The 16,497-nt window shown below is 45.7% G+C and overlaps 1 protein-coding gene across 1 annotated transcript in view; it reads right to left on the bottom strand.

Annotated features, from left to right (window-relative positions):
* Positions 1–1,176: 1,176 nt before the first annotated feature.
* SLC7A9 (solute carrier family 7 member 9) overlaps positions 1,177–16,497 on the bottom strand; it is a 31,901-nt gene continuing 16,580 nt past the window's right edge. Inside the window, exons 3-13 of the mRNA XM_044428009.1 lie at positions 15,522–15,669; positions 14,302–14,544; positions 12,601–12,726; positions 11,157–11,256; positions 8,204–8,248; positions 6,226–6,349; positions 5,201–5,304; positions 4,504–4,600; positions 3,990–4,139; positions 2,969–3,143; positions 1,177–1,366 (exon numbers count right to left, since the gene is read on the bottom strand). Of these exons, the coding sequence (XP_044283944.1) occupies positions 1,302–1,366; positions 2,969–3,143; positions 3,990–4,139; positions 4,504–4,600; positions 5,201–5,304; positions 6,226–6,349; positions 8,204–8,248; positions 11,157–11,256; positions 12,601–12,726; positions 14,302–14,544; positions 15,522–15,669 (1,377 nt within the window). The 3' untranslated portion in view covers positions 1,177–1,301. The remainder of the gene's footprint in view (positions 1,367–2,968; positions 3,144–3,989; positions 4,140–4,503; positions 4,601–5,200; positions 5,305–6,225; positions 6,350–8,203; positions 8,249–11,156; positions 11,257–12,600; positions 12,727–14,301; positions 14,545–15,521; positions 15,670–16,497) is intronic.

Raw genomic sequence — 16,497 nt, 5'->3', positions numbered from 1 at the left:
GCTCTCTGCCAGAGGTTTATATCTGCACTTATATATGTGAGGGTAATATAAGATATTGCATCCCATGAGATCTCTGCCAGTTGTGTCAGTAGCCCCGACTTTTACCTCTTTGGCTCTAGTTTACCCCAATAAGTGGGAGTACTTCTGACGGCAGCTTCTGTGTTGAAACAACATCTGACTGGAGTGGTGGTGGGGGTGACTAACTTCCAATTGAAACTAACCTGTGGTGGGGGAGAACACGTCCACAAATTTCCAGTCTGACTTCTCCTTTAATTTTGTTAAATGTCAACAGTAAAAAACTACAACAAAGAGACTGGTGGCATCCTAAAGAATAACAGATTTATTATGCTACAAACTTAAAGATGACATAAAAATGGGTTAAAACGTCAAAGGTGCACAAGCATTTTAATTGGCTTTCCTTTTAATTAGAGGAAAATATCTTGATAATTAGGCTTTTAGGTACCTATGAACCAATTTGCATGCATTTCTCAGAATACTCACTTGTACAGAATACCAAACTAAACACACTTTTGCAGCAAGCCTCTAGCTAAAGGTTTTGAGAATGCAGACACAACCTTGCAAGTGAGTAGCCTTCTGGAATTGCTGACAAAGAATGACTTTCGTCCTTATGGTGAACGGCTGATACTGTCCCTACTCTTATACCCAGTCATCAACCCTGTGAAGACCTTCCAGAATGCTGACACAAACTCTCACTACCATCTGTTTCATGTTTCCTTGAAGTAACACATACAGGGAAGCTTAGCTTGTAAACATGTACTCTCACTGTGAAACTTTTTCCTGACTTAACTCCTAAAGGACTGGAGCTGCAGCTATCCCTTGATCACATTTCTTTCTCGGGCTCATCTGCCATTTCTTTTCAGTTTCTGACTTTGCATATCTATAAAACATGTTTAAAACATGAAGTTTTATCTTTATACTTCCATGTATGTTTGCTGGTAAGATGGCACTGTGATACTGTTCTGTTCACGTGCCAAACAAAAAGTAATTCTCAATTCTTAAATGTAATTGCTTCCATCCTGAGGTCCACAAATCCTCAGGTTGGACTTTCCCCCCATCCACATGTCGTCTTAGAATGTTACAAATCTTTGAATTCTAAGTGCTGCAGAAATAAAAGTCTGTAACAGCATAACAACAGATGGTACGGTGGCATGCGATTAAAGGGTGTTTCGTAAGTGTGCCCCTGGAGCACTTACAGCTGTATGCATGGAAGTTGAATGACACAACATGTGTGCCGAGCTGTTTCTAGGCTTTTGCTTCTGTGTGGGTGGAGTGTTTGGAACTTACTCAGTTTCTTCTTCTGGTGGAACAACTTCCAGAAGCATCTGAAGGTGCATGGTGACGGGCCCTGAAATGCAAAAGTTGTCATGTTTTAGTCACTTTTAAAAATTGGTTTGGCAACGTTGCTTACACATTTCCACTTTTACAAATAGCTATTCATAACAGTGTTGACTGCATGAGCCAGATTACTGTCCTGTGGCCAAATTAGGAGAAATGGATTTGCCCAGAAACTCTTCTTTCTCAATAGCTCAATTTCTGCGCTATGTTGACTCACTTTTTTAGTTACCAGATAGTATATTTAATGCTGAGAACTCCAAGTTATCTTGAAGTCAATCCTAATTGCCTTTTTCAAGGTTCCAACACATAGTTCCAGAAATTGCAAAATGCCTATTCAAACTAATCACCAGGTCATAAAAAGGGCAGAGTAACACACTGTTCCACTGAAACTGTAGTTCCATTTTGTTCTATTCATGCATTATTTTTAATTTGTCAAGTGAAGTGGTGATTTGATAGCAACCAGTTTGTTATTTGTTGACACGATGATGGGTATAATGAGGGACGATGCCCATAATTCAGACATTTTCTGACAATTAATTATTTGCAGTCTTTGCTACATGTTCAAACGCATTGAGAAACCACTTAGAACCTTCAAAGGACCAGTTCTCTATCAAACTACCTACAAATTCCAGATTTACTGAGAAGTCTGAAGTTCTTTTAAAAATGGGGGAAGGAAGGCTTACAGGTTCAGCTACCTGATGGAAGTAGGATAGGCCAAGCAGAATTTTCTGTAATTGGAAGATCCAGTAAAACAAAACAAAACAGCAGGGGGATCAATTATTAATGTAACTATGTACACGGATCTGGTTCATATATCTGCGGCTCACTGTGAGTTACGCAAGACATGCTGGATTGTAGCGTCTGCAGGTACCAGCTTGCCAATTCCTGGTATAGCTGCTTGTTTTGGCCAAACCTGGGTTCTTGTTGGGGGTGGTTGCCAGACCACATCACAACCCCACAATAAGCAATGGGCTTTTGGTGGCTGGTTAGCTATCCCAATGTACCATATCCTTGGCAGGTTCAGATGTTGCAATAATCAGCAGCAGGCACAAGTGACTGGGGAAATGAGCCAACAAGCACAGAAGTGGGTAATAGACCATTGTAGCTTATTAATCACACTCTTGAGCAAACTGTGCTCTTTTTCTTGGAATGGTGTCTATCCAATTTTTAGTTGGTATGTGACTTTGAAAAGCAGAGGAGAAGCTTCAGAAGAAAAAGTGGTACACATAGATACATTTCAGAACACAACTTCCTAGAGCTTATGGGAATGGGATGGTATATAAGTATTCAGATAAATTTAAAAATAAGCAAATTACATTTTATATTGTTGCTTCCTAATATCTCTCCCATGCAATTTGCAATAAAGAACTATAAGCACAAATGATTTGAAGAGACAATATTCCTGTCTCTAAAACTGAGCAAGCTCTGTTTTAGGTTTAAGTAATTCCACTCAGGTTCATTCATATAATTACCTCTAACTTACACATCCCACCTGCTCTTATACCCTGCTTGCTTCCTTTTGGAATAAGACTCCTCTGGGTTAAGTGACCAGGCCCAGACTCTTTTATCACAAACCCAGCTTAGAGGGAAATCATCCAGAAAAAATACTCACTTGAGATTTTTTGAGCCCAACTGAATTTGTAGTGAACGAAAAGTATATAAAAGACAAATCCACTAAGAATAAATAGCACACAGTACAGATATGCCCACTCAGGTGCACTGATAATGGGTGCCAGGACAAGCAGGATGGACACGAGGGTCACAATGATGGGGATGATAATAGGTATCTGCAAGACAGAAGGGTAAAGGCAACACTGAGAAATTTGAAGTTCCCTGAATTATTGCACTGGTAGAGTTTCATTCTTGTTGGAGAGGACAGACCGTCCTCAGGCACTGTAATGACTATTACAGCCGCCCATGAAAACTGTTCAAAGCTGGAATTCTATCACAGCAAAATTGGAAGCAGATTTAGGCTTGCTGGAAAGTAGGTCTTACAGGATTAAGAGAATTTGTTTTCTGATCAGCACGGCATCTTCTAATTCACTTTCTGCCTTTGACAAATCTGCCACCTTACTTGATTCCATGACAGAATATCGAGGCTGATGCAAACGCTGAACAAGCTGCAAGGATCAAGGATGGTATAACAGAAACAAGTGAAATATCTACACCCAGGTAGCTGAAGAAATGAGTGGGGGGACAGTGTAAGGGAGGTGTACTGAGGCCAGTTTTTAATTCACACAAGTTTCTGAAAGGATCAGCTTTTCTGAAAGAATTAGCTCCTGTTAAGCCCATATCAAAGTAGAAAATATATATTATGACCAGCACTTGAATAGAAAAAATGTATTTACTGGACTATCGACTAAGGTGTGGTTTAAGGGCATGGAGCTTATGTGAATGGTGGCATATAAAATCAAGATTGACAGTTGCGAATCACAGGCAAACAGCCAGAGCACAAAGAAAACAGCTGCTAGAACATCTGGAAGCACAATGGAAGAACTTGTTACCATGCATCTCGCCAGCAGCACTCTGCACCTCTAAGTGCAGCTCCCACCACCTGCAGAACCTCGGCAAGCCAGTAGCATCTGCCCAGTGAGGAAATCAGTCCTAGGAATATCTTCTGGTGAGATACTTACAGTGATAGGCCTTTCCAGACCTTTTCTTGTAAAGCGCATCACAATGAGCCCCAGTACAGTTAAGCCATAGAATATCCAGACCGCAAAGCTGAAGTAGTTGATGAGCGTGTTGATATCTCCTGGGATGATATAAATAACAGCTACTGCACCCTGAAAGCAAAAGAGACGAGAAGGATAAAAACAGAAAATGCTGATTTCACAGTGTTGGAGAGCTACTAATGCAATGGCTAATAGCAGTTGTGCATATAACAATGCTGATGGCATCTTTGAAATATTGGCTTTAATTAACATGCAGCTTACTCAAGATTCGTCTCTCGTTGATTTGAAATTTGCAGTCTTAATGTTTGGTCCCCTCTTTATAAAAGACACTTTTGCATATAAACTAAAAGCACATAATCCAAGGCTTTCTGATAAATTAGATTGCAGAAATAGATTTTGAAGTGTTTTTCTCTCTTCGTATGTATGCATTTTAAGCAGAAAGATCTTTTTTCAAAACTTCAGAACTCATACTTACATAAAATATTATAGCAGGTGCTGGAGTTAATCGCTTAATGCTGATGTAAGACATCACCTTTAACATATGCCCTTCACGACCAGCTACATAAACAAGCCTAGAAAGGCGAATTATTTTGGTTAGAGAAGTTGCTCCAACAGGATGGCCAAATGGAAATGCGGGCCCAGTTCCTGTGTCTGTAAGCGTTTTGAAGAGTCGGCAATGTTGGCAGGTGCAAGCTATTCTGGGATGTGTAAGAAAAGCTGCTCATACTGAAATTCCCACCCATACACAATTTTTAAAGGTTACAGAGGTGCCAATCTTTGCATTCAGTTCTGCATTTGGAAACAAGAGTGTTCCTGTTTCATTGCAGAATGCGTCTTTGTTAGGTCTTGCAATCACATTGCTGAGGCTGAGAATGAGTGCGTCTGTGGAACAGCCCGTCAGGAGTCCTGCATGAACGCAAAGGGACCCTCCCATGTATGTTCCCAGCCGCTGGTATCACCGAACAACGTGGGCTGCTCCTTTGCATCATCTGTGCCACTGCCCAGGTGCTTTGGAAGCACAGGTTTTGTGACCTCATATTGTGGCTGAAGTCTTACCAGTCTCAGGAACACAGAAGAGCGGAGCCACCCTGCGCTCTGAATACTGAGGGGTGGGATAAACAGGCAACTTTAATCTGAGCCATAGAATTCCAGCCCAGATAAGTCGGTTTTACCTGCCAGCAGTGAAGCAAGTCCCATTGGCTGCTCCAATGGTAGAAAATGCCACGAAGAGCGGAACGATCCAAGAAGCAGGGTACAGAACCCTGTCCCCAAAGGTCTGCAATGGAAAAAAATACAATAATACAGTGCCTTGCAGAAGTATTCGCACCCTTTGATTTTTCCACATTTTGTTCAGTTACAACCTGGAGTTAAAATTGATTTAATTGGCACTGCCACCACTTGGCATAGCCAAGATACTCAACACTGTGAAGACCGCATTTGGACAAAGAAGACAACCTGGAGTATGGGTGGAATACTGGTTGCTGTTGAATCATGGATTCAACATGGTTTATCTATGGCTTGTTGCCCAGCCTCAGCCCCACCCCCTCCACCCAGCAGATGCTCTGGAGAACCTTGCCAGCTGCTTCCCCAGCATGGCATTCTCTGCAGCAAGAAGGGAGGTGGCGGAGGTGGCTGGGGCAGGACTCCAGGGCTCCCAGTGCTTCGCCAACACCTCATGCCAACTGCTCGGCCCTCTGTGCTGCAGCCAGCCCCAGCCCAGGAAGGCTGCCAGGCTTCCCATACGGCCGTGCAAGGGCACTCTGGCCAGGGGGAGTGGTGACCGCAAGGAGCGGGAGAGAGAAGCTTGTGCCGCAGAGGCCTAGGTAGGAAGAGAAGAAGCATGGACGTGGCACAAAATCTTCTGCTTTGGGTGGGAAGAGCCTAGTTTGCAGGAGGGAATTCTGAGGGTGACCACAGGTGGGGCAAAGGGTTACAGAGGCCTCCCCCATGCCATGGTTCCAATCTGGGTTGTCCCTGAGCCCAGGCTATCTATTTTTACAAACCCCGGGTGACAAACATCAGGTCCAGAACGGCTCTGGCCCGAAGGGCCACCTCTGAGCAAACAAGCTGCAGATTCCACAGCGTACGCACAGAGAGCATCCCCTCAAAACTATGCCAGAGCGCTGTGCTTTTAATAGCTGCCCACTCCTGAAGCCAAAATGTTTCCCCGCCTGTAGAAAGTCCCATCCGGGCTTACCACAGCGACAGCTTGCGATTGCAGGAGTTCGGTTGCCGTCATAACCGTGAAATAAGAAACATTGATCAGGACATAACAGACAGTGACCAGTGGGATTCCAATAATGATAGACAGTGGGAGATTTCTAAATATAAATACACAGTGCTATCAGTATACGTGAAGGTTTACACATGATTCATGAAATCTTAGTTGATTTGTCACATGACAGTAGACATTTTTCATCACTCTGGTTATTGATTCCGCCTCCCACCAAGTCCTCACTGCTTTTTAAAGTCTCACATTATGCATTCATTTATGACAGCTATTTGTGGGAATGGAGGCACTTTAAATAAACATTTATTTGGTTATTTGCTATATTCTAACTTTCTGCCAAGGATCTCATGGGGTGCCCGTGAGCTTCGTCCTGCCCTGTATTTTATCCTCACAACAACCCTGTGAGGTAGGTTGGGCTTCGTGTCAGTGATGGGTCCAAGTTATCCGGTGAGTTCAATGGCCAAATAGGGACTAGAACCCAGATCTCCCAAATCCCTGCCTGGCACTCTAAGCATAACAACCTGCTGGTTTCTCAGTAGCCTCTGGGGGGTTAAATCTGCATAACCTTCCATCGGAGCAAGCAGTTGTTCTAAAAAAAATAAATAGGCACACGCTGTGTGCTGTTACAGCTTGTAGCCTCTTCAAAGAGGCCTTCCTTCTTGGGATCAGAAGTGGAAAAGGACAAAGGACACATGGTCCATCCCACTGGCCCACAGCTGCACCATCCTCAGCAGGTCACCATGTAGCTACTGCCGGAAAACCTCCTAGGATAATAAAGGGAATGCCACTTCAAAGCTGGCACCTCCCTTCCCAGGTTTTTGTAAGCACTTACACTACAAATAATTCTTTTTAAAAATAAATCTGCTGCCCCATTAGTCTGGAACACCTTTTTAATTGAGTGGAAAGCTTGACTTATAATAGTTGAAATTATTAATTGACTGAACATTCATCCCTTGTTCATCAGCTTCTGTTGTCTAGGGAGCTAAATCACTAGGATGTCACAAGCAATATGTTTTCTTGCCCGTTTACTGAAAATGAGGCTCAAAATATTTTTGAGCATTAGTTTTTTTGTGATGAATGTGTTTCCTTGGTAGGCTCCGTGGCTGGTTTAATTGTTGTAATTTGCCTTGAGGCTTTTCTCCCCAAAGAGGAACATAAACAGTCTCCAGAAATGCCTGATTAGTACATGGAGTTATTATGTGTCCCCACTCCACTGAGAAGGGAAAACTTCCCAGGACAGCTTGCCATAGTCGGCTCATTTTGCTCCAGCTGAAAGAGAGCTTTGGAGTCTTACGGAATCTTGGTCATGTTTGCTTATTTCCCAAATTACCAGCAGAGCAAAAGAGTGGAGGCAAACAGAGGTAATCCTGCAAGGAAGCAGACCCTCTGTCCAACAACAGGTTTCCAAGGAGACAACAGGTACTTCAAGGCGCCTTCGGACTACCCTGCATTCAGAATCACAGATCTGGGTTAACCAACCCACAATGTGAAGAGAATGGTGGGAGAGCTTCCTCTCGCATGCCATCTGAATCAACACCTATAATCAGCCAGGCCATACCTGTTGACGGTGGCATGCAAACCCAAGCACTGGTTTGTTTAGCGGCTAAATAATGCAGCAGTTACCCAGCAACAAACCACAGGTTCCTTGTGATCTGTGTGCATCATATATATGGGTGTGGAGCCTCTTTGTGTGAATGCAGGGATGGCCACTGGGGGCTTGGGAAGGGGGAGGTGGCCACTGGCAAGCCACCTGTCTTTAATTTCTGGGTTGTTCAGCCCTTAAACAACCCAGTGCTCAGGTTTGGACATCAAGCTGCTGCAGATTGCTGATTTCAGGCAGAAGTGGCTGGCACACGGCAGCTCTTTGCTCACTCTTTCCTGCTCATCAGTCAACCCACAATATGAGGAATTGGTGTTTCATTGGTGCATGTCACATTTTCCATACCTAAAAGGATTTCTGAGCTCCTCTGTGATATAATTGAGTTGATTCCTGGAGGAAGAGGAAGAGGAAGAGGAAGAGAGCATTACTTTTCAAGGCTGCAATTCCATCCATGCTAAGTTGGGACCAAAGCCCCGGAGAATGCAGTGGGATATATTTCCAAGTACACTTCCCAACAAGTGCATTTATTATCAAAAGAGCTTTTACAGCAACAGAAGGGAAACAGGGTACTCTGCAGATGAAGCCAGCCATGGGGACTCCCTGCCCCATGACACAATTACTAAAACTCAGACAGGGATCCAGAACATCTCACCCCATGTGCTTGCCTGGCTTGCTGCTCAGGCACTATCTGCTGACAGCCAAGTCATGGCTCCTGCTCTCCTTTCTTATTAGGGCTCGTCCTCTTTAAGCTGGGCTACTGGACACATGGTAACCCCAAGAACATTCTATCTAGGGCAGCCACTTTTGGATCTCCAAGAACAAAAGGAACTCAGCACCCCAGGTGACGACAAAGAAGAGGAGGGTTTGCCTGAAATCTTGCACATGACCATTCACAGGTACACGTACCCATTTGGATATAACGGCTGTTCTTTCGTTTGAAGACAAATATCATGCATTTCACCGACAAGGAAGACTGAGCAGATGGCCTGCATCCTGCCTCAGCCTGCTGTCTGGGGGCAACTTCAAAGCCACTTTTCTCTGCTCTTGTAGTTTTTATCTGGACTTGCACAGAACAGGCCATCAAGCACAGCGTGCATTAAAGAGGACTGAACTCTGTCGGGTGGTACCCCTTGTGCCTTTCATACGCTCCCCCTTCACCTGCACTCTGGAGCCCTGTGCCCTAGTCACAAACTTTCTGCCCCCATGCGACCTGCACCCTTAATGAAGTCCAAGCTCTGCTTGAATTTCTGGAAATTAAAGCATGTTAATGTTTTAGCCGTCAGTTACACAAGCTGTGCCATTGTGTCAGGAATATGAAGATGACAACAGAAAATGGAACAGAATAATTCTGTGTTAAGAGCTACCCTCTGACTCACACCGGTCAGGCTTCCAAGTCATAGATGGCCTTCTGTGCCGTCCTCAGTACTACGCCAGCAAGTGCATGCCAGGGTCTGTTCTCCATGCCTGAAATCAGGCTAGATGGGCAGGTACTTTGCACATGCAAGCCGGTGTCTCACATATGAAGCACCTGGCTGTGCTCCCGGTGCCCAGATGGAAGCTCTGCGTGAAGGAGCTGAAAGGCTCTGAGGAAAATAAACCTCGTGGAGATAATGGCGACCCTCTCAATTTGGCTGACTTAGTAACAGTCATACCTGGTACTAGCGGTTGTATCCAGGTAGTACTCAAAAGATGCCTGAAAGCAACAAATACCAAGCCGAGAAGCTTCCTAAGAATCTCTCCATTACATGGCACTTACACCATTATTTGTGCTTAAGTGTTATTTATATAATTTGTACAAATAGTATTATGTACAGTAGTCCCCCGAAATTCGCAGGGGTTGCATTCCTAGAGTACCCGCAAATTGTGAAAAACTGTGAATTTTGAATGTGGTAAAAATGCCTATTTGTATAGTTTAAACCCTAAATATGTCGCTGCCTCATTATTCTTTCTGTAGCGTACGGTGCTCTTATTGATGCCATAATGGCTCGCAACTGCAGCATAACTTTTAAGTTCCCGGAGCAAATCCAGCAGTTCAACTTTCTCCTGGAGTGTTTAAACGTCTTCTGGCGCTTAGGTTCATTGCCAGAAGCCTTAGAAGGTGTGGAGCGTTTGGGCGGCATCCTAGGGCTTCAAGAAGAACAAAACGGAGAACACTCAGCGAACACCGGAGATGCGTCACAGGGCAGCAGCCAATCAGTGGTTTCCGCGAAATTGCGGGGGTTTCCGTGAACGGTATTAGTTCGGTCCCAGGGAAAATTCCACCAAAGACTGAGGCCGCGAAAGCTGAACCGCGACTTCATAGGGGTATATTGTATATAAACCTGGCAGACCCCAGAACAAGAAAAAGTATTTCATTTGAGAAGTTTCTGGCGGCTGGAAAGCAAGTGAAATCTAATGCAAGCAGGACCAGAGAGCGTTGGCAATTAGAAGCCAAGGAGCTGAGAATGGTGCAGTGGTGGAGAGCAGACATCCGTGGACGTCCGCTGAGGCCCTGCCCCTGCAGTGGCCCCACTGCCGGCCAGCAGGCTGCAGTAACAGGGATGGTCTTCTAGCCCAGCATTGTTGACACGGGCTGGCCATGACACTCTGAGGTTTCTCCTGGCCCTACTGGAGAAGCCAGGAACTGAACTGGGGACCTTCTCGATGCAAAGTAGCTATCCTGACACTAGAGCTATCAGCCCTCCCACTCTGCCTCTTTCCTGTCACTTCCTGTTCACCTGCCCTCTCCAAGCTTCACCTGGACAAGAGTGTGGAGATGGAGGAGCAGCTTCTCAATACCTGGCCCTCTCCTTGAGGCAATGGCAGGGTTAGATCCAGACAGGCAGGGCGAACAGATGACCCAGCTGCAACCAAGAAGATGTGAAGGAGGTGGAGGAGTACCTCATAGAACAGAATCACAGAACAGGAGAGTTGGAAGGGGCCATGAAGGCATCTTGTGAAAAGCAAGCAAGCCCTGAGTTTGACACCAACTGCAGTGGCTGAGAAGGATGCTTCATCTGGGGATTGTACAGAGGAAAAGATATGCCTTGAGGACAAATTGCTCCTCCACGTTCTGAGCATAACGGGCTTGTGTTCAGAAGAGCTAAACTAGCAACCATCACCTTGTGGTTGCGAATGCCAAAGGGAACAGTGCGCTCAGCCCTCCTCCACAGAAGTGAATGGGGCTTTGGCTTCCTTTCATCTCTGTTAGTCATGAAAGCTTCTTAGAGCAGTGTTTGTTGCTCTGGTTCTTGGAAATTAAAGTCAGATATAAACTGTTATACTTTAACTGCAAATGACAGTAATAAACATATGTTACCATCCATCATATGCCCAGAGTCCATTATAAAATGCCAGGCTGATGGCACCAACTGAAAGAGGGGGACCATCGAATGCATTTGTAAAGTTTTGTGTATGTCCTGCAAAAGCAAAATAAAAACCATATTAGCATCTGATGAACTGAGATCTAGTCCATGGAAACTTCACCACAACACACAGTTTTTAAGATGCCATACATCTCGTTGCGTTGATATTATTCCTAACCTTGTCTCCAAATGTGAGATGGATCGAATCCACAAGGGAAGCCACAGCCCTGGATTCAGAAGAGCTGAATAGGCTGTTACGGACAGCCCTCATTTTGGAGGACTTTCATTCATGGGCTGGCCATATGTCAGAGACAACAACTACCGTTGCCGGTTCACACTGGCTACAGTACATGTGGCAGGGCAGGGCAGGCCTGGGGGGCTAACCATGTGGTTCCTTGCATGCCAGCTACAAGGCAGACCTTCACCTCTCTCTTTGGAGGTCAGGGCATTGTCGGAGCCCGGAAGGGTTTCTCTGGGGTGCTCTCTCAAGAAGCACAGGATTACTGTCACTGATGCTGGACTTAGGGTCTCACATTCAACCAGCCCTAGCCAGCCTGAAGCACAGTCAGGGAGTCCAAAATATCCAGTAGTTCAAACTGCAGGCAGGGCCAGGTTGCAGAAGATGGCTTCAGATGGGAATGTGTTTTACTTCACTTATTTCAAAACGCAGCCAGCTGCTCTCACTGCATCGGGGATCTTGTCCATTCCACACTTTGACCACAACGCACTATCTTTACTTTCTGCACTTGGCTGGAAGGATCACCAGGGAGACTCCTCAGGCTTGGCACCCCAGAGACAGAAAATGTTCCTCAGAGATACTCGGCTTGAGTACCCTATTAAGTGTTAGCCACCCGGTAATGATAATATTTTTTTCACAGGCTTTGAATTAGATAGTGTGTTGTACTCAAGATGCTTATGCTTTGCCATTTTTATTCTTCCTGTTTCCACTTTTATTGCCACTTCACTCTTGAATAATGATTGGATAGTTTAATCTTTGTGGTCAACCACTGTGAACTTTAATTTACTTAAAAGTGAGATATACATTATTTAAATGCAACCTTCTTGTTGCTGATGGAATGTGATCTTTAATTATTCTAAGTTGGATTTTTAAACACATTGGAATAAAATGTGGCTTTTATGTAAGTGTGTTATGTCTCATATACGATATGAACTGCTCTTAATTTACTTAACAAGGAAGATGGGATTAAAATGTCAATAAGAATGGGTGTTTGCCAGAAAAGAAAAGAAAACAACCCACAAACCTCACCAAACGTAGATAAAATCCAGTCTTTACCAGAGCAGGTGCTATACTATATATATAGTATATATAGTATAGAGAGATATAGTGTGTGTGTGTGTGTAGAGAGAGAGAGAAGCTGTAACAATGACAGGACGTACCTTTGGCGAGGAGCACAATGCCGCTCACAATGATAATTGCAACGATCACCATCTTAGCAGCAGTGAAAAAATTCTGAACATAGCTTGCCAACTTCACACTCAGTGCATTCACAGTGGTTATGACCACTAAGAAAAGGGGACAGAGAGACATTAGAGCGAATGCACGAATGAGTTTTTTCTCTGGTCTCAACGCTAGTCTGAAAAAGGGGCAATTTCAGTGAGGCTTTTATTCTGTGGCTTCCCTGCCTCCTTCTTAGAATTTTACAAGAAGGTGCCCAGATGCTGTCAGTTTCCTTTGGCAAAGTTCCCATGTTTCCCACTGCTTCTTCCACCTTTCTTCCTTCCTAAAGAAAGCCAGACTTAACGTTCCCAAGTGAGGATGCTCAAAACCAGGATCAAAGCTGGTGCGTGTCCTGAGATGCGGACTCGGTGGACAGAAGCACCTCGTGGCTATTAGGGGATCATGCCTGGCTGCATGCCTGAACCGCGGCCGAACCACGCTTCAGCACGGGCCTGGGCCTGGGCCCGCAGGCTGCTTCGGAAGCACGGAGTGGGCCGTGTGGCCCACAGCACTTTTCTCCGGCGCCTCGCTGCTGTCTCACAGCATCTGCCCATGTGGCAACTGCCTTACTCTGTCTAAAGTTAGGACTGGGCTAGCTATAACTAATGTGCAGCCCCACAGGATGATCGCACGGTCAGCCTCAAGGTGCCTCCTAGGCATGCCTAGGAAGAAAACGCCTCTCAGCTCCCAGCATGCCGCAGCCAGCCAGGATGGCACCCGTAGCATTTTCCGTGCAACTGGGGAGGGGACGCAGCTCAGCGACTTCAACACAGCAGCGCCAACATCTGTCCTTAAAAAGACCGTGGAACAAGGAGGTGTGAAAGGGCTCTCCCAGGATCCTGAACGTTGTGGCCAGAATCTCTTCGCGAGAGACCCTCATTTCTTTTCCTGCAATCACAGCCTTCACATGTGCCCTTCCTGTGAGCCACAACAGACCAGCCTCCTTCGATGTGGCACCCTCCTTACAGTGTGTCTGACTGCAGCTTCAGTTATCCCCAGACCACACGGCCAATGAAGCAGACGATTCTGAGCTAGACAGCAAGTGCCTTGACCCGGTGTGGGATGCGCCGCTACATGGCTATCCTGGCAAGTCTTCAAGGCAGGCAAATGTTAAGGGAATGTCAAACCCCCCATCCTACCCACCCTGAGACACTGGTGCTTGTTAGTTGCTCAGAGAGGGATCCTGTGATCCCTGGGGAAGCACCCCGAGAACTTTAGGAAGGCTCAGAAAACCCCTTCAGAGCTCAGAAAGGGCACTTCAGCCTTGGAAGGTTCCCCCTCTGAGGTTGGAAAATTAAGCTCTGGGAGGGGAAAGTGGGTGTTCCATTGGACAGGGAGGGGAAGAAACTGGAGAGGCCATTCTGAGAGGCCATTTATTCTGAGCTGCCCCCGCCCCCGCAAATTCTTGTGGGAGATGCTAAAAACCCCTTCTAGTGAAAATAAAGGCACTCAGAGGACGGTGAGGCAAAGATAGTCTCTGCCACTCGTGTCCTGCTGGGCCCCGCCACGCCGGACAAAGGAACCTCAGTGGCTGCCAGGTTTGGGGCTCTGGAGCAGTGACGGCGGTGGGGGGTGATAGCACTTCACCTTAATTCATTTCTCCAGTAAACTTCTTCTCTTACCAAAAGCTGGATACTCACCAATGGCCGCTGTGGCAAGACACTTGATGACTACAATGGGAGGGTCACATCCTGGATAAAACGGAGCCGACACGTATTCGGCAAAGCTGAGGCAAATGATGGCAAAGGAACTGGGCTTGATGACGATCAGGCTGGACCAAGAGAACAGATATGCTGGGATAGGGCCAAAGGCTTCCATAAGATATGGATATTCGCCTCCTGATTTTGTTATCATCGTGCCAAGCTCTGCAAAGCATAGTGCTCCTGAGGAACAAAAAGAACTGGGTTATAGGGAGCACTCCCTGAGCCACCAGCGCCAGTCTTGGGTTCAGCGTGGCTCCTGTGTGGCGTTGCTTGTAACATGCACTGGATTCTGCAGGTCCCTGGCTTCTCATAAGGGCTCAAATTAAGTGCATCTTTTGTTGTGGACTGTGCAGCCAGCCAGCCCCTTCTCTCTCTCTCTCCCCACCCCCAGGGAATTAGTATTACCTGGCCTACCATTTTGGGTTGCTATGGAAATGCCCTAGTTTCTCCTCCACAAGGACATCTATCCCAAACCCCTTCTTCTACACAAGACACTTAATTGTGCATGTCTTGTTCCCTACTCACAGTTGCTTATGGGTTCTTCAGACAAGGCTGCGACCCTCCAGTTTTCCTTCTGTATCTAAGGAGCATGTCTGGCAAGTTTTAAAAGAGCTATTTGATACAAAGTGAGATATTTAATTGTGAAAGCTAAGAAAACACTTAAAAAGTCTGTGTGTATTTGCTCTATTCTCTTTTCCCACAGCGCTGCCTAGAGGTTACGTGGCAGAAATGCAGGAAAGCTTCCTGCAATGCTCGGATTTTATGTCTGCCACAAACCTGAAAGTAGATACAGCACCTTAGCAGCCAACTAATGTGCAGAAAAGCTTAAGGTCACCCTGAAGGCTAAATGACTGAGTGGGGATTTGAACCCAGGCCTTCCCCATCTGACAATTTAACTGCAGCATAAGATACACTGCTTGGTTCCCTTCTTTTGATGATTTGCAGAAAAGAAGAGGAAGCAAAGAGAGCAGAAGGCTGCCTTACAGCTTCAGAACAATGACTTAGTTGGTCATTTGTTCTGCTGAATTGAATATGCTAATTCTGAAGCACGGCTCAAATGCTTATCAGTCATAACTGGGATGCATGGAGGACGCTGAAAGAAGAAGGAGCTTAGTTTTCTGTAATACACAGAGCTGGACACTCTAGAGAGGGATTACCTAAAGTCGCAAGCACTCCACAGGCTGCCCAAATGATTAAGCAAGGGCCGATGGCTCCAACATTAGCCAGTACTGACTTGGGAGAAATAAAGATCCCCGAACCTATCACAGTCCCGACAATGACACAGATGCCGCTGATCAGACCAACCTTGGAAAAAAAACAAAGGTAAATGAATTCAGCATGAGCTTGGCTGTTTTAATACAGAGGCGGGGAGCCAGTAATCCTCCAGACACTGCTGGGTACCCACTCCTATCAGCCCTAGTTGGCATGGTTAATGGACAGTGGTGAGGAAAGTTGTAGTGCAAAACATCTGGAGGGACACTGGTTCCTCGTTCTAATAATTTTAATCTTCAATATAGTGTGTGTGTGTGTGTGTGTGTTGGTGGGGAGAATTAGACCCGAGATTCAGTTGGGGAGGGGGTCCTGCAGGTGGGTGGCCCATTTTATTGGGAAAAGGCATTGCACACAGCAGGTGTAATCTTTCTTAACAGGAACTCTTGTCCCCAAAGAACAAATGTATAGATCTTAGAAAATTGCCAGCTTCTTGTAAATGGAGAAGATGAATCGCAGGGGGCAGTGATACACTATGCAGCTAGGTTTTTGTACCCTTCGGAAGACTATTTGGTTAAGAACATACGAAATGTCTTGCAGTAGCCTTCACTCTATCAGACCAGCAACTCTCTGACCCACTGATCTGTTCACTGCTGCAGCCAACAATGGAGGTCTATTTCGATAGACCAGTTCGTCACCTTGAGTGCTCGTTACTGGGTGTACCTACTTCCTACAGGAATATGTCCTCCAAAAGCACTAATTTGATTGGCTACAACCTGGTGTACACATTGTTTTTTACTCCAGATTAAGTGTGCAGAGCCAACCAGGACAGGCGCGCTAGCCCAGAAAGTGGGGAGACTTTAATCCGTTTCTTCCACTGCAGCCCAGATTAAGGAGCAAGTTGGACTAGCCATTTTCGTGTTC

Source organism: Varanus komodoensis, unplaced genomic scaffold (genome assembly GCF_004798865.1).
Source record: "Varanus komodoensis strain SLA01 unplaced genomic scaffold, ASM479886v1 scaffold19, whole genome shotgun sequence".
NCBI lineage: Eukaryota > Metazoa > Chordata > Lepidosauria > Squamata > Varanidae > Varanus > Varanus komodoensis.
The sequence above is the reverse complement of the archived record's forward strand: the minus strand, read 5'-3'. Positions and strand labels throughout refer to the sequence as shown.